Source organism: Ochotona princeps, chromosome 1, assembly GCF_030435755.1.
Source record: "Ochotona princeps isolate mOchPri1 chromosome 1, mOchPri1.hap1, whole genome shotgun sequence".
In the NCBI taxonomy this organism is placed as follows: Eukaryota; Metazoa; Chordata; class Mammalia; order Lagomorpha; family Ochotonidae; genus Ochotona; species Ochotona princeps.
Genome location: NC_080832.1, coordinates 116,929,409 through 116,952,244, shown reverse-complemented (window position 1 = coordinate 116,952,244; position 22,836 = coordinate 116,929,409). Strand labels below are relative to the sequence as shown.

General features: G+C 47.9%; 1 protein-coding gene across 10 annotated transcripts in view; it reads left to right on the top strand.

The window, feature by feature from the left end:
• The window catches only part of LOC101523895 (patr class I histocompatibility antigen, A-2 alpha chain-like), a 426,293-nt gene that overhangs the window by 84,906 nt on the left and 318,551 nt on the right, over positions 1–22,836 (top strand). For 2 of the 10 annotated variants that reach the window (XM_058666525.1, XM_058666518.1), the window contains exons 1-4: positions 13,040–13,126; positions 13,399–13,668; positions 13,888–14,163; positions 14,739–15,014. The exons of 6 other annotated variants lie outside the window; for them this stretch is intronic. In XM_058666525.1, coding sequence (XP_058522508.1) covers positions 13,054–13,126; positions 13,399–13,668; positions 13,888–14,163; positions 14,739–15,014 — 895 coding nt within the window. In that variant the 5' untranslated portion in view covers positions 13,040–13,053. Of the gene's footprint in view, positions 1–13,039; positions 13,127–13,398; positions 13,669–13,887; positions 14,164–14,738; positions 15,015–15,100; positions 15,224–15,580; positions 15,614–15,763; positions 15,811–22,836 lie in introns of those variants that run through there. 2 more of the 10 variants (XM_012930691.2, XM_058666628.1) reach the window with 2 other exon arrangements.

The window sequence follows — 22,836 nt, the reverse complement described above, 5'->3', positions numbered from 1 at the left end:
CTTTCCCACCCTAATTGGAGATTCACACAGGATGAATCCCTCTCATCTATGTAAATAATATAAAAAATATATTTTTAATTATTTAAAAAAGAAAGGGCTAAGTTACCACTCTGGTGACCATAGTGACTGGGACCTGAATCCCATCAGCCGAAGGTCCCACCCAAAAACACACCAGAAGGAAAGTTGGCCTGATCCCCTTACACCTGCTTTCCTTGGGTGTCTTCATCTTGGCCTAGGTCTAGAGGCACAGGCCTGTAAGAAACCTCCCTGGGTCTTAACAAGGTGTTTAGAGTGTCACAGCCCTTGTTCCTCACTGATCTCTCACAGGGTATTTCCTTCCAACAGGTAGAGAAGCAGGGAGCTACACTCAGGAAGGGGGTGATCCCTAACACCCTGGGACCGTGTGGACACAGTCCATGGGAGAGCTCACCCAACCCTGTAATTCCTCTAATCTCTCTGGTGATTGTTTGTCCCACCACAGGCAGTGACAGTGCCCAGGACTCTGATGTGTAGAGACACAGCTAATACAGGTGGGACCTGGAGGGTCTCAGTGGGAGAGGGCGGTGAGACCGAGAAAACAAGACTGGGCTAAAGTGATTCCCCGGATCTGGACATCCTGTACAGTGGGATGCTCGGGTCACCACTTTAGAGAACCATCTGAATTTGCTCATGATTCTATCTTTCTTTAGTGTGACAGCTGCCTCTATGGGACTCAGCAAGAAAAGGTTTGCTCAGGATGCCACCACTGTGACTTCAGGAGCTCCCTGGATTCTTCCTGCCATCAGCATCTGAAAGTGTTTGTGTCTTTGTTCTGTCCCTACAGTGTGAAGAAATGAGGAGACCAGCTGATTCCTGAGCAAGAGGTCTCCCTCGCTTTTTATCTCACATGCTTAGAAGGATCCATCAGACCCCACACAGGGCAAGGCTCCGTGGATCAAAATATGCATTTTCAGACCTACCATACTCTTGCCCTGCTTCTGGGACTGTTTACCAGAAGGTTATTTTCTGTGTTTCCCCCAGTCTTTCCCAAAGTTCAGATTGTAGGGTTAGCAACAAGGAAGATGCTGTGATTTCCCATCTTCATCAGTTGTTGTTAGGTTTCCATTCTGTCTGCTCACCTGTCCCTTCTTACAATGCAAATCCAACATTATGGCCTTATAAGACAGGGACCAATATTTATTTATCTTTGGTTGGAAAACAGGACACATAAGGCTGGGGTATCTTTTCTTTTTTTCTAAAGATCAATGAAAATATACTATTTTAATGAAAGTAATTATCCACAATAGTTCCTGCCCATAAAAATAAAGTAGAATAGAATAAGTTTAGATTATAGTTGTTGCAATTTTTTCCATATCTATATTTCTGAAAGAAAAAAACGATAATCAACTTATTCCAAATGTTTAAAGGTACAAAGATTCTTTTTTACTAGAAGGTGAGTAGTTCTTAACACAGTGTCTTTATAAATTTTATTTTGTCTTTTTTTATTTGTAGACGATGTTTACATAGTTGATCAGGGTGGGAAGGATCTAGGGTTAGGGAGAAGTGGGTGTGATCATTGTTTCCAAGTTTTCTATTTCTTCCCATTTCTGAGGGATGGGAGATATAGGGATAGGCCATACCTGGCCTCCCAAACATCCTAGTATCCGAAGATGGGGAAGGGCCACCTGATATCAAGACAGAGTCACAATAGCACATGTTCCAAAGGTTCTGCCCAGGTGGATGCAATAGTATCAAAATACTGTTGATCTTGCCGATTTATGGATGAGGAATCACTTCCATTGTCCATTGGCTGACACCATCGACCTTATAGTCTCCAATCACCCAGATATTTGCTGTCATCATTTGGCTGGGGTAGCTGTCCATATGCTCTGTTCTCCATTCTCTGCTCTGGTACCAGATGTCCTCTGCAGGCCCCAATGAGCTACAATGTCTTCCATGTGCACCATGGTCTGCCATTCAGCACTCCATCCTCTATATTGAGGAGGACCAGTTCTCCTAGGTGGGCTCATGGACCTGAGCCAGGCAACCTGGGCCATGCCAAACCCCCACCCCTGGGACTCACAGATCAAGCAACAACCTTGCAGGTGACCCCATGGCCCTGGACCATGCAGCCCAGAACCTGCTGGACCCCAGACTCACAGCGCCAAGATTAATGGGTCCAAGCCCCACAATACAGACAGACCTAACAACCCATGACCCTCTATGTCCCCTGCCCCAGGGGCTCAGGGAATCCAGCACCCTCTGTGTAGGCAAACCAAGGAAAAGGACCCACTGGAGACCCAGGTCCCACCTAAATCCCCACCCCTGGGGACCATGGAGCTGGCCTCCACCACACAGGCCAGGCCCAATGACCTAGACCAGGAGACCCAGGTTTTTTTGGATCCCCAACCCCTGGGACTCATGGACTGAACACCCACTGCCTCCAGACTGACATGACTCATCCTTCCTTGGTATCCACCAATGGATACCTCAACCTAGTTAGATCCAATCTGTCCCCAGGTTCAGCTTGTGCTGGTTGGTGCTGTAGCCTAGCCTTTCCCAGTAAGCTTCCAGTCCTGCCTTGAGCATAAACTGGCTGGCGTTGTGGCTGGACCTGGCCTCCCTGCACATTGTCTTGGTTCTAGGCTCTGCCAGTTGTTGTTATGAACTGGCCTGGCCTGGCCCAACCTCTAACCTGACCCACATGTATGCTGGCAGGTACTGTAATCTGGTTGGGTTTGGGCTGCTCCTTGCCTTGGTTCTTGCACTTACCAGCAGAGACTGCATCCTGACAAAAGAGTTCACCAAGCTCCTCTATCCAGTCTCCTCCCAGTGGCAGATCTTGCACATACTGGTGAGTCTCTGGCCCAGGTTGACTGTCCACCTGTTCTCCTGGCAGAAACAGTGTCCTCGCCCAATCGGCCCATACCCTTTCCAGTTCTTACTATTAGTTGCTGCAGCCCATCTACACTGGTCCGTACCAAGACACAGCTCTCACATGGTTCAGCAGAAGCTGAGATATAGCCCAGCCTGTTCTACACCCACCCTGACTCTCATGAGTATCAGTGGGTGCTTGAATGTAGCCCAGCCAGAACCTCCCCAGACCCAGGTCACACCCATGCAGAGGGAGATTGTAGCCATGTGCAGCCCAGCACACTGCACAAAATCTACCAATTACATTCACCGATGGGAATTACAGCCCAGCCAGAAGCTCCCTTAGCTCCCCAATTGTTGTGGGCTAAGGAGTTGCTTAATGCTCGTTGGCCAGGGCAGGAACAGTATCTGGGCTTGTAGCTAAAAACACCTGGACTAATTGGACTCATCTGTGTCCAATATCCTGGTTAAATTAGGACTGGGGGAAGAGTATATAAGGAGAGGTGAAGGAGCAATAAAGACTTTGGAAAGACTTCTACCATCACTGGTCTCCTGTCAGTGCTTCATCCCCAGACCCTCTTCCTGTCCACATTACTGACTCTGCTGGTCGGAGCACCCAACCAGGCCTAGTTCCAGCCACAGTTCTTGCGCATGCCAAGAGATTGCTGTTCAACATGGATGAGCCCACATACTCCCCTACAGATTCTACTCTCAGACCTGATTTACTCACTTATTTGTCAACTTCATGGCTTAGCCTCACAGAACCTGTTCCCACTTCTCATGCTGCTTGGTAGGTTCCAAGTTTTAGCCCTTTAAGTAGAGTGGCCTTGTCCATGGAAGTTCTAGAGAACTCATTCCTTACCTGGACCTGACCATAAGGTCTTTGTTAATCCACACCTGTGCCATCTCTCAGATTCCCTGTAAACCCACACCCCCAAGATTCCAAAGTACATTGCCAGGCGGCACACGGGCTTTGCCCAACAATGTTGGTGCCTGCAATGCCCAGCCTGGGTCTCCCCAGCAGCCATGGGTGCTCGACCCTGCTGGGAGAGTTGAGCACCCATGCCTCTATAGGTCAAACTCACCATTCCAGGTCTGCTTGATGGGTGCTACAGCCTATCCATCCTGGACCACTCCCAGACCCAGCTCTCATGTCAACCAACAGATGCTGCATTGTAGCCCAAACTGTCTAGCACCCTTTCTGGCTCTTGGAAGTGCCAGCAGGTGCTGCATCCCAGCAGCCAGGTCCTGCTTACCCCCAGACCCAGCCCGCCCACATGCCAGTGGGTGCTGCAGCACTGTCCAGCTTAGTCCAGCTCCAGCCAGGTCCTGCTTACCCCCAGACCCAGCCCGCCCACATGCCAGTGGGTGCTGCAGCACTGCCCAGCTTAGTCCAGCTCCAGCCTTGGCTCTCATGCTCACAATTCAGAGCTTCAGCCCAGCAGTGGAGTTCCTCAAAAGTCCCCTACTATGCCCACTTCCTGCCTCAGATCTTGTGCAGGCCAGGAGGTGCTGTTCAGCCCTGCTTAGCACAATCTGCCCTGACCATGATCAGTCCTGACCTTTGCATGTCTAGGACATGCTGCAGACTGGTTCAGCCCAACTTCCTCCCAGCACCGGCTCCCACACATTGTGAGTTCCACAATTTAGCCTGGCTCAACCAGTCACTACCCCCAGCTCTTCACGTAAACTGGTATTACAGTTCCACAGGTGCAAACCCACAAGTCCCTTACAGAATCTGCCCCCAGATCCAGTTCTTTCCTGTTCTGGTAGGTGCTCTGGACCAGGCTGACATTGCTTACTCCCTGATTCAAACTCGCAGGTGGGTACTACGGCCTATGCCAGTCAGGCATGCCCACCAGCCCCAGCATTCCTATATGTCAATGAGCATGGGATGATGTTACTTACTGAATCCAGGTGTCGCACCTGGGTGGGTGCTCTGCCTGACTCACACAAGCCCTCAGTCTCTCCCCCTCTAAACCCTACTGTCTCAGCTTTTTCACCTTCATGCAAGTGCAATGACCTGGTCTATGCAAGTATCCAAAAATCACTCCTCACCATACCCTCAGTGGCCCTCACTCAAGCCCATGCCCAGACCAACCTCCTTCTCTAGACAATCTAAAGCCCTCCTGCCATACGGTGCATGTCATACTTGGGAGTCAGGGTGGCATGCTGTGGCCTGGTGTCTCCTGCCTTTCCTGCATCTTTAAAAATAAATAGAAATAATAAAGTAAGAAACTGTTGGCACACTGGTATAGTTAACACAGGGTTGGCATTAAGCAATCACAGAATGCCCACCAGCTACCAGCTGCTTTTCTCCCAGCAGTGTTAACAGTTGCCAAGCACAAGGCTACCTAAGCAGTTGGCTACAGCTGGGGAGTAAATCCATGATTGATAGCCTGCTGCCTTCTCCTGAGTTATTTTGCCTTGTTTTCCATTATTTTCCATTTTTAATCTTACAAGTCATCACTGAATCAGAAATTCCTACAATGATTTCTTCATTTACAAGAATTCCTTTTTGCTTTTTGTATAAAAGTTTTTGGAAATTCTAATGTTTCATTAATGCCATATTTACAAACATTTTTAGGTACATTTTAGTAGCAGTGGCCCTGTTAGATCTGATAACTGCCTTCATGTTTCCACAAATCTTTCTTCATGTCAATGAGTTTATATTTATCATTGGAATATTGGAGAATGTGCTAAAGTGGTGACTCCTGTAAGACAGGGCATATGTCTTGTTACTTAAGCTCTTCATTGCATATTCAGTGTCTAACCAAACACATGATTCACCAGAGACCTTGGATATGCAAAGCATGAACAGACTTGGGGTGATTTTGCCAGTGAACTCACATAACACCTGGCTGTCTTGCCAGAGAACTCTGAGACACTAAAATAGTTCACTGGATTGGATTACTGAGTCACACCCACTCCCTGTTGAACAGCAAATGCACTAACAACCTCGGAAAAATCTCAAGTTTCACATCAGCTCTCTCACCTTCTCTACCCAATCCTGGTTTCTGCTCCGACCAGCACAGTCAGTAATGTGGACAAGGAGAGGGTCTGGGGATGAAGCACCGACAGGAGACCAGTGATGGTAGAAGTCTCTGTGAAATTCCCCTTAATTGTTCCTTCACCTCTCCTTATAGACACTTCGCCCACCCCACCTCACCCCGCCCAAGTCCTACTTTAGCCAGAAAATTGGTTACAGGTGAGTCCAATTAGTCTAGGTGTTTTTAGCCACAAGCCCAGATCCTGTACCTGCCCAGGCCAACAAGCACAAAAGAGATTTTTGCTTGGCACACACTCTATGGGCACATGCTCTACGGTGGAGGATCCTTGGCAAACTCACTTCTATCCTCTTCCCTTTCCTCCTCCTCAGAAGAGGGCCACGAATCTTCTTCATGCTGTTTCTGCAGAATTAGTCTGGTCTGGGGTTCCTTCTTTATTAACTTGGTTTGGGGTCCCCTCTGTGTTCCTACTCTGGCTTGGGGCTCTCTCCCCCTTCTTACGAATAATTTTTAAAGGAACGGTTGCACCAGCGCTTGAGGAGATGACAAAGCATTTTTTACCAAGCACCAGAGGAAAAAGGTGGCTACAAGGAGAGCAAACCATGGGGATACATTGCAGACAGTTTCAATGAACTTCTGCAAAGCCTTCAGCTTAAAGTCAGTGCCTTGTGACTGCAGCAGATCTCTGATTTCCTTAATCATCTGCACTTTAGCAGTTCTTGTCCCACGATAAGTTTTACTTATGCCCCTGCAAAATATTTAATTCTAAGCTTACCTCCAGATTTCCGAGGTCCTTCACATTATCCCTCTTACCCAAGACAGGGAGAAGGTCTGGGGATGAAATCATTTATGCCCCTCCAGAGTTCCAGGGGTCCCTCAGATTGTCCCTTGTGCCCTAGGACAGGGAAAGGGTCTGAGGATGAAGTTACTTATGCCCCTACAATAATTTTTAATTTTAAGCTTACCTTTGTAGGTCCAGGGATCCCTCAGATTGTCCCTCATGCCATGCCCCACATTGGGCACCATTTTGTTCCAGCCAGCAGAGTCAGTAACGTGGACAGGGAGAGGATCTGGGAATGAAGCACCAACAGGAGACCAGTGATGGTGGAAGTCTCTATGAAGTCTCTCTTTATTGCTCCTCCACCTCTCCTTATATAATCTCCTCCCCCCACCTCGTCCTAATTTAGCCAGGAAATTGGTTATAGATGAGTCTAATTAGTCTAGGTGTTTTTAGCCACAAGCCCAGTTCCTGTTCCTGCTCAGGCCAATGAGCACTAATCAACTCCTTAGCCCACAACAGGTTTCCCTTTCCTCATCTGCACAAAAAGATCATACACTGGGTTCTTCATGCTTTTTCTTTCTTTTTTGCTTTTTTTACATTTATTTTTCTTTTTTCTTCTTGATGATGTTTACATTATTGATCAGGGTGGGAAGGATTGTGAGTTAGGTAAAAGTGAGTGTGATCATCATTTCCAAATTTTCTATTACTTCCTTTTTCTGGGAGAGGGGAAATACAAGCAGAGAAGCAATACTCAGCCTCACAAGTGTCCCATTACCCAGGAATGGGGAGCAGTCACCCGATATCAACACAGGGTCTTGTGTGGTGCATGCTCAAAGTGTTCTGGTCTAGTGGTTTTGAAAATTCTGAAACGCTGTTGATTTTGCCAATCAAAGGTTGAGGAAATCCTGCCAATATCCATTAGCTAACAAAGTCAAACTTAGAGTCTCCATTCGGCCAGATATTTGTCGTCATCCTTTGACTGAGGTAGTCGTCCAATTTATTCTGTTTTTCTTCCTCTTCTAGGGTACAGATAACCACTGCAGGCCCCAGTGAGCTGCCATATTCTCAATGTGCATCAGGGCCAGCCATCCACTGCTCTGTCTTTTCCACTGAGGAGGACCAGTTTTCACAGACAAGCCCAAGACCCAGGCCCTGCCAGACCCTCCACATCCAGGTCTCACACTTAGCACTATTGTGGGGTGCAGCCAGTGATAGCCAGCACCCATTGACAGTGGACAAATGAAATATGGCTGGGTCCCCTATCCTCTGTCCTGAAGGTGGGTCCTAACAGCAACAGAATGATAATTCCATCCTCAACCACTTACCCATGTCCTAATTAACCAGGATATTGGATGCAGACAAGTCCAATTAGTCTAGGCATTTTTAGCTACAAGCCCAGTTCCTGTTCCTGCCATCCCAATGAGCACTAATCAACTCCTTAGCCCACAACACTTAGGTATTTGCTCCTGCCCACCTGAGATTCACCTATCAACTGAGAGGGGACGGTATCGCATTGTCGTGTAACCACTCCCCTCACAAGCCCCTTTAAAAGGCCCATGAAGCAGGGGCTCTCACTCTGTTTCTGGCCAGGTGCTTCCATTACTCTGGCACCTTGACTCTTGGCTGACCCAGGACAGGTAATCCCCTGAGCATGGTCCCTTTGTACTGCTTAGATGGAGCAATGGTTATAATAATGTTGTTTCTGGTTTATGTGCTGTCAGGAGTTCCAGGAGAGGTGAGGCCTAGCAGTAGTGGAATGTGGGCAGAGAAGCCAGGGAAAGGTGAATGTCTGCAGCTTTGGAAGTGTGTCCAGGTTATTTGTTGCATGTCTCTTAGGATAACTTACATTGTTGGGGAAGCTGGGACATAGGTCTTCGGCTTAATGGATGGACTTAAGGATAATGACCATTTGTTCCTTTGGGGATTATGATTGGTTGGATTGCTGTATGGACTTGTGATTTGCTATTGTGCTCTATTATCACCAAGCTTGGTTAATAAAGACTCCTTAATAAGCCTTAGACATGTCTGGTGTGATCTCGCTCGCACCCTGCAATAGCACCTACCGTGCAGGTTGGGCCAAGGACCTCTTCCTCTGGTGCTCACTGAGCCTCACCTAATGCACAGGCAAGACCCCTCATGGATTTTTTTTTGAACTACAGGAAGTGTTCCACTATTCCTAGCTATAATCATTATATTAATTAAAGCACTTAGATTCTGTCTAGCTATTTGACTTTATAAACCACAATTCAAGAAATATTCAAAATATATATCTATTTGAGATATGTATTATAACCTCAGGGAAAAAAATCTCAAACTGAATTGCATGCAACAAAACAGGTGCATTTTTAAATTGTTAAACTGTTTTACAAACCATCTTTAGAAATTCGTTTTTCAATTTCTAAACCTCTCAACATTCATGACAGTATATTTTCCCTGTCCTAAGCCAATATAGAATTAAATGATAATGTGAATTGCATAAGAACTGTCTGAAGCCTCTTTGAACTCTCAGCAATTACTTTCATTTTGCAAAGTTGATAGATGTACATTTTTATTCCCATTAATAACCACATGTTCTCACTTTTGTCCACTGTAATTACAACAATACTTGACTGACATTTATATTTCTTATTTTTCAACGTCTGTTCAAAGACTCTTTTTGGTCTTCCCATAGAGATGCACTTATTTCTGAGAAATATAAAGTGGTTTTTTTTTCTTTTCAGTTATTATTTGAAAGGCAGAATTGCAAAAGAGAGACAGAAAGAAAGTTCTTACATCCACTGGTTCACTGTCTAGATAGCAAAAACGGCTAAAGTTGGGCAGGTCTAAAGCCACTCAGGAGCTTCTTCTGGGTCTCTCATGTTGAGATGCAAACCCCAAACACTTGAGCACACTAGCAGGGAGCGTCTGTCCTTTGTCCATGAGAAGAAAGAAGGCACCGTTTCCCATTGCCAGGTTTCTTATGAGCCTGGAAAGGAAAGATGTTATTTTAAAAATAAAAAGATAAGATAAAACAAATATCCTAAGTCTCAGCTAAGAGGAACAACACCCTGAGGAAGGGGTCATTTGATTAACTGGTAGGCACAGAGGATTATATAAGACAGGGGAGGTGTGGCTTCCAACTCATGACACTAAGCTAGCTACCTGCCTGTCCCATCTCATTGCTCCCTCAGAGATTTATAACCCTCACTCTTAGGGAAACTAAAGAGTGTAAATTCATCACATCTTGGGTAACTACTTCCTGCTGACAGGACTTAAACACACTGCCTATCCCAGATTCAGAAATTTCTCTCTTTTCATCTAAAGGATTCATGTCACAAGCTAGAGAATTACCAGTCAGTGCCAATGATTGTGTTCCCTGTGTGTTCCTCCTTCCTCTGAGCAGATATTGGCTTTTGAAACAGACAAGTTTATCAATCAACATGAGCAAAACTGGAAAGCAACAGATTGCAAGTGGGGTGCTCCTTAACAAGTGAGGATTATATTTTATCCTTTCCCGAGTACTCTGTGTTGATAGATTGTTCCTATAAAGATTTCTAAACTAGCCAACTTGAGCATAAAAGCATTTAATGTACCTTTCAGAGAGCATACCACCATGAGAATAAAGGTGACAGATTTCTATTAATCCCTCCTGTTTTTCTTGGGGGGGGGTACCTCAAGTTGTTATTTATTTTCATTAAGGGGGAAAGAGGACCCTTTTAAATAGTGAAAATATACTTTATTTGTTTAATACAGTAGCTGCCAGCAATATACTGGTATTGATATTCCAAAAAGAGAAAAAAGAAACAACATTCCAGAAATTCTAAACAAAATACTCCAGTTCTGTTCAGTGTTACAGCTTGGGGAGTGGAAAAAAAAAATATGGTAAAAATAAAAATATGAGTGGCTCCTGTCTGGTTAATTTGTAGTGAATGTAATTTGAATGCTTTCTCCTCTTTGAATTCAGTACTGATTATAACCAGCGTAAGAAATTGGTGAATTAACAAACTTGATAAAATGCATATCAAAATGTTTATAAAAAATAACTTGTATTCCTCTCAGTTTCACTTTGTAAGTATTTTCTAAATGAACATTTTTAATGCACAGAAATAAAGCTGTCTACATACAACTCTGTAGAGGCTTGGAAGTTAACACAAGTAAAAACCACCTAGGTTGGTCTACTCAGCCTAAGCAAAAATGTCATCAACCGCTTACCTGTATACAGATTGTTCAAGGGTTTAAAGACAAGTCGTGAAAGCTAACGTTGGCAAGAAAGACAATTCTTACCCTGGATCAGCTGGAACAGCACAGACACCCCAGCTGCTGAACACAAAACTGCCTCGGCACCCGTGAGGAACAGTGAGGCCCTCCCCTTGGACTGTGTGTGTTCACTGCAGTGTAACCAAGCAGGGAGCACACGAGGGGTCCCCGGTAGTCGGAGGAACCAAACCCAGCTCCATTTTCACACTGTCAACCCCATACCCTATAGGAATTGCCATGGAAATTTCTATATCCCAAACCTCTGAAGATTTTAAGCCATGAAACCTGAGATGTAACATTAGCCTTTTTATGAGCTTTGTCTTTTACCAATCGCCATCCAACTTCCTTGACTAAGTTATAAAACCTTGTCTCTATGGGAGAAAAATAATCCTGTTTCATCAAAATTTCAGGATCTGCCTTCCTGAGACACCAGAGGGACAGCCACATGTAATCACTGGGCAGTAAAAACAAGGACAAGAACCATCTGGAGAGGAACTACCTCCTGGCCTGGTGATGTTCACCGCTGTCCTGGGGGGACATGGCCCTGACTTGGCACCACTGGGCCCACCACTCACTAAAAGGCACAGGTGCCCCCCGACCCCTCCTCTGATATTGTCACACTGGAAACCTCAAGACAGGGTTCAGCAGACCTCCCTGACACTTGCCTGGGCTCTGGAGTAGACAGGACACCACCACCAAGCTAGTGCACTGGGATGGCTCACAGACAACAGCCCTTCTGCCAAGAGCTGGACTGTGCTTCCTCACAAAACGGGTGTTCAGGTTCGTGGTTCGGAGCATAGAGTACTGAGACAGGTAAGGGCTTCCTGTCCTAAGTCCATTACAGAGAGCAGGACACACAGCGCTGCCACAGCCAGGAGGGATGCTGCCCTGTTACAGCATTCACATTTCCAAGAGAAAACTCTTGGAAAAAAGTGTGAAAGAACACTTTTAAAACCAGTGATATGCAAATTACCCAAAGTGTTTGCAGTCCTGACCACAGTCTTAAGAGCAGCCCATTTTGCTCAAAAATAAATAAATAAATAAATAAATAAATAAATAGTACATAGTAACCTTTACTTTCATCAAGTTCAATAGTTCCATTTCCCTTGTTAGAGCACAAATAATTCATGGCTTAGGACTACAATTAAAAAAAAAAACCCACACTCAATGCTATTCCTTCCTGTGGCTGTAAAAAGATTTAGCTCAAGGAAGTATACTGATTCAGAGTAGGCAAAAGTGCAGTGAAATACACTGTGGCAACTTCACATCAGTCCGGCGGGTGTGGACATGCCTTCACGCAGGACCTAACGGTAACGGAGACCAGCCGGGAACGGCCATCATGCACGTTGACCTCACGTTTCAGGAAGAATAGACTTCACACCTTCTCGCTTACCAACGTTAAATACACTTTAGGAGCAAAATTCACTTAATATTTTGCCAAGCCCACGTTAAACGTCTTCATTTCTTTGAGTGTGAAGTTTTTCCTAATCATTAACTAAACCAACTAAACATTAGTCTGAAAGATCTATAGAAGGGGCTCGGTGCCACCTCAGCAGCGCGTTTAAACCAAGGAGAGCGCGCCAGGGCGCTGAAGGCAGCAGCGCATCTCCACCCCGGCTTGGGCGCTCCCTAGCACTCCTCTAACGACAGCGCCAGCTTGGACCTGGAAAGCTTCACCCTTCTCTCTCACCTGAGCCTCTTTCTTGTGACAGGATGAAAGCTACTTCTGAATTTGAACTATTGGTACACATAATCCAACTTCTCTTTCTGTTTGGGGTCATCACTAATTCTGTAGAGCATAAACATCCTGAAACCAAAATGTCTAAGAACCACTGACTTAGTCACTGACTCTGTCTCAGGAAGACAGTGCAGAAGGAGCTTCTGTGCCAGGTGTTAGTGCAAACCTGGGATAAAAGGCTCAGATACCCAGGGTGGCTCTCAGTGACGCAGTCCCAGGGCAGATCTGGGCTGGGGAAGCCCAGCCTTGTGGAGTCCAAAGTCAAGTTCCCAATCACAAGGGAGTCAGATCTTTTGCCAAAACATTTGGGACACAGCACTGCCAACACTCCCATTGGACAAGCGGTTTTCGGAAGAGCCAATCAGCGCAGTCACTCCCATACTGATTTTAAAGTTGGAGCCCTCAGGCGGGAGATCAGTCTTCCCCAGACCCTCAGGATGGGGTCCAGGACGCCCCAAATCCTCCTCCTGCTGCTCGCAAGGGCCCTGACCCTGACTGAGACCGGGCAGCGTGAGAGCTGGTTGGGAGGGAGACGGGCTCTGCGGGGCAGGAGCGAGGGGAGCGCGGGGAGGGCACACAGGACCCCGGGGACAGGCCTCTGTGCCACCCCGGGAGCAGATGCCCCCACTTCAGTCCGTCGCGCCCTCCCCTCACTCAGAACCTTCCCCTCCGCCCCTTTACTGCTTAGCAATTCCAAGGACCCTTCCTTCCCTGCAGCCTCCACAAACAAAAATCCCGGGAATATCTCCAAGGTCCGGGTCTAAGCCGTTCTCTCCCTCCAGGTTCCCACTCCCTGATGTATTTCATCACCGGAGTGTCCCGGCCCAGCCCCGGGGAGCCCCATGTCATCGCCGTGGGCTACTTGGACGACACGCAGCTAGGGCGCTTCGACAGCGATGCCGAGAACCCGCGGGCAGAACCACAGGCCCCGTGGATGCAGCAGGTGGAGCAGGAGTACGTGGACAGGCACACATGGCAGGGTAAAGAGCAGACACACTTGACCCATCTGTACCTGAACACCCTGCGCGGCTACTACAACCAAAGCGAGGCCGGTGAGTAAGGCGACCCCTCCCCACATGCACCCAGGTCACTCCATGTCCCCAGGGCCAAAGTCTCCCCACACTGAGACTGCACGCCCCGCGGAGACCCTAGGCTGGGAGGAGCCTACAGGACACTCCCGGGTTTCATTTTCGGTTTCTACAAAATCCCCGCGGGTCGGTGAGGGTGGGAGCGGAGCTGCGTGGCCGGGGCTGACCTTGGACTGGTGACAGGCTCTCACACACTCCAGAAGATGTATGGCTGCGAGGTTGGGACAGATCGGCGCCTCCTCCTCGGGTACTGGCAGTGGGCCTATGATGGCGCTGACTACATTGCCCTGAATGAGGACCTGCGCACCTGGACTGCAGCCGACATGGCAGCTCAGATCACCAAGCACAAGTGGGAAGTGACAGGTGAAGCTGAAAGATACAGATCTTACCTGGAGGGGGAGTGCATGAAGTCACTGCACAGATTCCTGGAGTTGGGGAAGGAGACCCTGCAGTGTTCAGGTGTGCAAGGCTTGTAGGGGCTGCTCTTGCCAACCTCCCCAAGGGCTGGGGCTGAGGCTGTGGAGGAGGGGAGGAAAGTGGGACCCAGGACTGTGTCCTCCTCTCCTCATGGCCACAGCAGGGATGTCCTCCTGGACTTTGGGGCCAGAGACAGATACCGGCCATTCCCTCAGTGTGGAAGAGGGATCTGAATTGTGCAGACATAGAATTCTGAAAAGAATCCTCTTAGTGCCCTGGACTCCCACTGGGTTCTGTGAGCTGTGATCCCTACCAGGCCTGTCCCCAACCTCAAGCCAAGGCACTGGGAGGATTCACTCCAGGGTTTCTCAGTCTCTCTGCCTCCACTCAGAACAACACCAAATCCCTTTCACCCCATCAGAGACCTGTGGCCTCCTAGCCTGAACCATACCTGATTCTACATCTTTGCAGACAACAGATGATCCCATTGTCTTTATCCAGGCCAGCACTGCTCCCCCATCCCTGTCCTCCTCTCCACTCTCAGGATGGACACTGAGTGCAGCTTTGGTGTCTGATGAAGAACGTGAAGAACATGAATTGTCCAAATCTCCCCTCAGACCCACCCACAGCACACGTGACCCACCACCCAGTCTCTGACCAGAAGGCCACCCTGAGGTGCTGGGCCCTGGGCTTCTATCCCAAGGACATCACACTCACCTGGCACCGAGATGGGGAGGACCTGACCCAGGACATGGAGCTGGTGGAGACCAGGCCTGCAGGGGATGGAACCTTCCAGAAGTGGGCAGCTGTGCTGGTGCCTTCTGGAGAGGAGCAGAGATACACATGCCACGTGGACCATGAGGGGCTGCCTGAGCCCCTCACCCTGAGATGGGGTAAGGAGGGCAGGGAGGCAGAGCCTTCAGCAGGGGCAGGGCTGAGACCAGGGATCAGAGTCTCCCTATTCTCCCTTCCCTCTCAGAGCCTCCTCAGCCCACTGTGCCCCTGTGGGGAGTCGTCACTGGCCTGGTCCTCCTGGCAGTATTGTTCATTGGAGCTGTGGTCATTGCTGTGATGATGAGGAGGAGGAGGAGGAAGATCTCAGGTAGGTCAGGGTGAGGGCTGGGTCTGAGTCTCCTGTCCCCTGGAGAGAAGGTCCTCCTTCCCTCAACCCTGGAAGCACCATGAACACACACCAGCTCCCCCAGCTGGGCCCTGGGTGCTCACACTGGCTCTGGTGTAATGCACAAGTGAAGGTGAAGCATGCATACTCCATGAGGATGACTCTGATCACCAGGACCTGAGTTCCAGTAGCCCCGGGTCAGGGGAAAGTCCCAGCTGAGGACACACCTCAAGCACCTTCTCCTGGGTCTGTAGCCACAATTCTAGAAACTTCTCTGAGATGAACCAGTCCTCAGCCCCTGCCTTCTCCCTGCCTGTCACGAGCTATTTTCTGTCACAGGTGGGAAAGGGGGGAGCTACACTAAGGCTGCAAGTAAGCACTGGGGTGCATTTGGAGGTGGGGCAATCCCCAAAGCCCTTGCCATAGTCAGATGTCCATGGAGAAGCTGCCCTGCCCCACCCTGTAGCTCCTCCCTCAGCTACACCCCCAGGGCTCTCACCAAGTCCTGATTGGTTCTCCCAGGTGGGGACAGTGCCCAGGGCTCTGACTGCTCTCTCACAGCTTGAAAGGTGAAACCTGGAGGAACTGGATGGTTAGAGGAGCAGGTCTGAGGGGACAGAGGCGCTGGGGATTCCTTGCATTTGCACATTTTCTTTTTTTTTTTAAAGATTTATTTATTGGGCTCGGCAGTGTGGCCTAGTGGCTAAGGTCCTTGCCTTGATCCCATATGGCCGCTGGTTCTAATCCCGGCAATTCCACTGTCTCTCCTCCTCTCAGTATATCTGACTTTGTAATAAAAATAAAATAAATCTTAAAAAAAAAAAGGATTTATTTATTTTTATTGCTTAGTCAGATATATATATAGAGGAGGAGAGACAGAGAAATATCTTCCATCCAATGATTCACTCTCCAAGTGACCTCAAAGGCCATAGCTGCACCAATATGAAGCCAGGAGTCTTCCAGGTCTCCCACTTGGGTGCAGGGTTCTAAAGCTTTGGGCCGTCCTTGACTGCTTTTCCAGGAAAAGCAGGGAACTGGATGGAAAGCGGCGATACCAATATAATAACAGGTGTCCATATGGGATTCCAACGCATTCAAGACAAGAACTTTAGCTGCTAAGCCATGGCTGTGGGCCCATATTTGCACATCTTCATGTGTGCAGAGCTTTTCCTGTCCCCATGTGTAGTGCAATTTCTCACATTGTTTCTGTAGTGTGAGACAATTGCCTTGTTTGGGACTGAGGGATAGAACCTTGCCTAAGTCCCCATCTTGGTGTCTTTTAAAAGCCCTGCCCTCGGGCCCGGCAGGATAGAATAGTGGTTAAAGTCCTCACCTTGCATGTACTGGGATACCATATGGGCGCCGGTTCTAGTCCCAGCGGCCCCACTTCCAATCCAGCTCCCTGCTTGTGGCCTGGGAAAGCTGTCAAGGACAGCCCAAAACCTTGGGACCCTGCACCCGTGTGGCAGACCCAGAAGAGCATCTTGCTCCTGGCTTTGGATTGGCGCAGCACCGGCCGTTGCGGCTCACTTGGGGAGTGAATCATCAGAGATCTTCCTCTCTGTCTCTCCTCCTCTCTGTATATCCGCCTTTCTGCCTTTCCGATAAAAATAAATAAATCTTTAAAAAAAAAAAAAGCCCCGCCCTCCCTTCCTGCACAGGCATCTGAGTGTGTTGCTGTGGGCACAGTGTGAGGTGGGAGCCTGGCCCTCTCAGCCCAGCGTGGGTGCCTCCATCCCTGTCTCAAGGCAGGTGCACCTGCTGCAGCTTCATCCTTCCTGTGCAGATCTGAAGAACAATTCACTTTTTTCCAAGTCCAATCATGAGTGGTTCATGAGAAAATTAAAAGGAAATTCCAAAAATAAGACAGAGAAAAAAGCAGAAGCACCAAGAACCTTCCAGAATCCGGTGTTTCCTTGTTGAGTCCACTGCAGGTGGGACAGGAAAGGCTGGGAGGCCCTGGGTGAGAACAGGGTTGTGCCCAGTTGGTCCCAAGACAGTCTTTGTCGTGGTTACTGCTGACTCAGCTCGGCTGCCACAATATCCTGGTCTCTCTGGTAAGATGTGCGCACCAACACCTGCCATCACAGGACTCAGTCATAGTTAGCCCTGCCTTGTCTCACAGATCTGAGGCAGTGGAGGCTACATGGGGCCAAGATAGTTAAAATTCACACTTGAGTTCAGTTCTGGGCTCCCGTCTTCCTGTGTCTATTTTGTTTCATAATGTCGTTGGCTGATTGCACCTGCTCTTCCTGTGTGCGAGCACTGGTAGCCTTCATGTCTGTGAATCCAGGAAGCAGTGTGGGAGGGAGGGAGGCAGGAGGGCAGAGGACACTTGTGAGAAAGCACAGGCCACATGGACACCAACAGGAGAGGACGCCGCTCTGCAGCGGCCACAGTTGGCCTCTGTCTCAGCTCCACTAATGAAGCTGCAAGGTCTGGGAGGGACAGGTGCAACAAGTTCACATTACTGTGGGTCAGATCCAGTGCTGGGCAAGGTGGTCCAGAGTTGGTGTGAGAGCTGGGGCTGCTGGCTGTCTCACCATCATGGTCAGCTTTCACTGCCCTGAGGAGGTGACCCTGAGGAAGGTTGGAAGGACACAATAAGTCACCAGCAAAAGTGTCTGGGCAGGTGCTGTGCAGGCAGGGGAATGGGCAGTGCAAATGCCCTGGGCATGAGCGAGACTACACACAGAGTCAGGAAGGCTGGGTCGGGCACCACCATCCAGCAGGCCTCAAACACACTGTAAGTCTCAGCCCTGGCTCTGAGTGAGGTGGGAGCCATGAAACAGCTCTGAGCAGAGGAGGGACATGTGCACCTTCTCCTGTCCAGGGACCACCATGGCTGCTGTGTGAGGACAGGGCTGAGAGACTGCGAGGCTGGAGACAGAGTTCTAGGGGCTTCTGCTGTGTCCAGGCAGGGATGCCAGTCACTGTGGTGGGTGTGGGCAGAGTGGGAGAGATGAGGTTCTGGATCCTTCTGCAGATGGATGCACAGCACTTCCTGTGGCCTGCATCCAGGGAATGAGAAGGAGGAGGCAAGGAGGACATTCAGGGCTTCATGCCATGCCAGTGGGGGATGGCATCATGAGAGGGTGACCAACAAGGGTGGATCCCAGGAGGGACCACCCAGGCATTCAGTGCATTAGCAACGGTAGCCAGGGTGTTGCTGAGAATTGAGTGACACTGCAGGGCTGGCAGTGACCATGAATCAGGGGCTAAAGGGAAATGTCTGTGTGGGAGACACACTGGGGAGGTGGCTCCACATGGACTAAATTTTTGCAGTCAGGAGCAGAGATGGGGCAACCAGGAAGTGAGTGGCTATGCTGAGAGCATGCACAGGACCAAGACATGGGACCTGCAGAGATAAGTTTGGAACTGAAGCCACAGCCAAAGCAGCTGCAGGGCTGAGTTCACTGTGAGAACCAGGGACCTCAGATGTGCAGAGGGGATTCCATGGTCACTAGGAGGCTGGACAGTCTGGAGTGGCCAGATCAGCGTGTGGCCCAGATTGGTGCTGACAGCGTCGCCCCCAGGGCACACTCTGGCAGCAGGAGGGGAGACAGGACTCCCACCTGGGCCTCAGCCTGTGCTGAGTGCCCAAGCCTACATCCATGGTTTTCCATCAGGAAGGAAATAAAGGGCACAGGTGGTCAGTGATGACACAGGACATTGGAGACACACAGTGTCCTCTCTCCTGGGGAGCAGCCCAGGAGGAAGGTTCAGGAAAAGGCCACAGCTGAGCACACGGAACCTTCCGGGATCCTGCTGCCTCACATGGTGCAGCACACGGATTCTCACTCCTTGAAGCTCACAGTGAAATCCAGGAGTTGCTAATATACCCTGCACCTGTCTATGTGACTGTCTATGTGACATGGGCATGAAAGAAGGCAGAGATGTTGCTGACAGCTTGGGGGGCAGCGAAGGTTCTGATTTTGCAGGTCTGAGGTGTGATTTTGCACGTCTGTCTGGACACAGCATGGTGTCCCAGTGGCTAAATCCTCACCTTGCACACACAGGGATCCCACAGAGGCTCTGGTTCATGTTCTAGCTGCTCCACTTCCCATCCAGCTCCCTGATTGCGTCCTGCAATAACAGAGGAGGACAGTCGCAGGAGACTAAGAGGAAACTCGTGGCTCCTGGCTGCACATCAGCTCAGCTATGGCAAATGTGGACACTTCGGGAGTGAACCAGCCAGTGGAAGATATTTCTCTCTGATTTTCCTTTTTTCTGTACAATCTGATTTTCCAATAAACATAAATAAATTTGTTTTAAAAGATGATAAAAGGACACAAGACAGCTGAATAGTACCCTATAGCCATTTTAGGGTCTATAGAACCCAGTTGTATATAAACTAAAATTGAAATGTCAATGAAGTAGTCACAGGATGTGATTAAGAACTTGCATTTTTTAACATATTAGTCACTCAATACCATGTCAATTAACTCCATAATGTTGTAAATTATTGTTGATGTTGTGTTGGGGCTTTTAAGTGTTTGGGATGATATTCTGCCAGCTCAGCCTTCAGACCAGAGATGGTCTCCCCAAGAAACCGTTGAATGTATCTGGACAATAAGATGCTAGACTCTATGCTTGGTATATGCCTGCAATGAAAGAATCTTGACTGGATTCGAGCTGTAATATTGCAGCAAGGTGGAGGAATCCACCATGGGGGGAGGGAATGAGGAGGGGTTAGAGGAATCCCAGAGCCTATAAACTGTAACAAAATTAAATGCAATCAATTTAAAAAATGATAAAAGGAGATCTCACTGCTAATTCCAGAGAAGCACAAAAGGTCATAAGAAACTGACTAATCTACTTCTAATCCAGCTCTCTGTTAGTGGCCTGAGAAAGTAGCAGAAGATGGCACAAGTACTTGTGTACTTTGCCCTCATGAGAGACGCAGAATGTATTCTGGGCTTCTGGCTTTAGCCCAGCCCAGCCCTCATGTTGTAGCCATTTGTGGAGTGAGCCAGTGGTTGGAAGATCTCTGTGTCATGTCTCTCCCTTTCTCTCTCTTTCCCACCCTCTCTCTCTCTCTAATTCTGCCTTTCAAATAAATAAAATAAATCTCAAGAAAGAAACTACCATGAAAGGAGCTATGTAGTAACAAATTAGAAATCCACTAAGTGTCAATAAAAAAAAAAATTAGGGCAGCCATTTGGCACCAACAGTTAGAACGACACTGGCTAAAGCTGCATCCCACGTGGCAGTACTCAGCACACAGTCCAACTTCCTGCTAGTGCGCACCCCTAGAGGCAGCACTGGATTCAATCACTGGCCACCCACAGGTGAGAACAGAACTGAAATTTGAAGGTCCCCACCCTCTCTGGCAATGAGGGTCCCCACCCTCTGTCGCAATGACCATCAGGATCGCTCCGGAAACCCCTCCAAACAAACAAACAAACAAACAAAAAATCTAGAATAGACAGACAGAGAACAACAAGCTTAGAATCAGACAGGAAACGGTCAGCGTGGATTCACTTATACCTTACTAGGCAGGACACAAACATTAGTTACTCCTCACTAGGGTACAAAAGATTTCTATGCACATCCCTCCTAAAACTGTTCTGCACCTAAACTGTTGACATATGTCTTGTTAGAATTAAAGCCCGTCTAGACTACCCGAAAAAATAGCCAGATTCAGCAAAATTATGCTTCAACGCTATAAAATGCTAAATACTATAATGAAAATAGACACAAGACAGCTGAATAGTAATCTATAGCCATTTTTTTTAAGGTGTATAGAACCCGGTTGTATATAAACTAAAATTGAAATGTCAATGAAGAAGTCACAGGATGTGGTTAAGAACTTGCATTTTTTTGTTGTTTAACATATGTGACCAGAGGGGAATCCTGACCCAGAAGGTGAAGGTGTGGGTAACCGAGGGCAGCACAGTGTGGGGTTACTCAATACTATGTCAATTAAGTCCATAATGTTATAAATTGTTACTGATGTTACGTTGGGGCTTTTAATTGATTGGGATGATAGTCTGCTGGCTTTACCTTCAGAGCAGAGATGGTCTCCCCAACAAGCCCTTGAACGTCTCTGGACAATAAGATGCTGGACTCTATGCTTGGTAGATGCTTGCAATGAAAGAATCTCAACTGAATTTGAACTGTGGTAATGCAAAAAGGTGAAAGAATCTATCATGGGGGGAGGGTTTGGGGAGGGGTTGGGGGAAATCCCAGTGCCTATAAAACTGTATCACATAATGCAATGTAATTAATAATTTAAAAAAAAAAGAAAGAAAGCAAAGGGATTTACATCAAAAAAAAAAAAAAAGGAAGAAAGAAAGAAAAGAAATTTGAGCTCCTGGCTTTGTCTGGTCTGGCTGTGGATACTGCATTTGGGGAGTAAACCAGAAGATAGAAAATCTGTCTCCATTTATCTATTTCTGTCTGTCTCTGTCTTTCCTTTTTTTCCCTCTCTCTCTTTCCATTTGACTTTGCAATAATAAAACAAACTAAATTAGTTTAGGATAAGAAAAAAAAAAGTAAGGGCCGGTATGATACCCTGGTGACTAAATCCTTGCCTTGCAATCACCAGGATCCCATATGGATGCCAGTTCCAATCTGGCAGCTCCACTTCCCATCCAGCTCCCTGCTTGTTGCCTGGGAAACCAGTAGAGGAAGGACCAAGGCCTTGGGACCCTGCACCTACTTGGAAGATGCAGAAGAAGCTCCTGGTTTCTGGCTTAGCTAAGCTCAGCTCCAAATTTGTGCCCACTTAGGGAGTGAACCAGAAGACGGAAGGACTTTCTTGGTTTTCTTCATTCTGTTTATCTGACTACCTAAAAATAAAATGAATCTTTTATAAAAATCTAAAAATAAAAGTTTAAAAGAAAGTAAATAATAACCCAAGGGAGAAAAGTATCAGAATCACATTTTCCTGAACTTTGTAATCCAAATAAAATTACACAACCATCAGAGAAATATTGGATGAAAAAACTACTTTTTATGTTTGCTAAGAGAACATGAGGGTCATTTACTTATCCACCTGCCAATTCCAGCCACACTGGCCCCACATTCCAGAAACCATTTCTGGAAGCCAGAGGAGGCTGAATGCACTTTGCACCCCAGAGTTGTGGGTGAACTGACACATGAGGACCCTGGAGAGGTTCACTAAAAGTTGGTCTTTGCTTCACTCCCTTCATTCTTGGTCAAGGCTGCACTCATCTCCATGACAATACTGATCACAGCATCTAAACACCTGCACTCCTCACACATGGCTGGGACAAAGACAACAGATGGACAAGCAGCAAACTGCCCAGGCTGGGAAGGAGTGGACAGAGGCATAAGGCTTTGAAAGCTCCCACCTTCACTGAGGAACCTAGGAGCCCACAGGCTCCCCAGGGATAAATGAACACTCCAAACATGGGGACCTGGGGCTGCAACAGCGGCTGAGCTTGAGGCTCTGTTTGTTACAAGAAACTCATCCTTCTCAACTAAACTTGACTGTGGTTATGCAACAAGGTGGAGGAATCCACCATGGTGGGAGGGTTTGGGGAGGGGTGGGGAGAACCCAAGTACCTATAAAACTGTGTCACATAATACAATGTAATTAATGAATTAAAAATAATTTTTTAAAAATC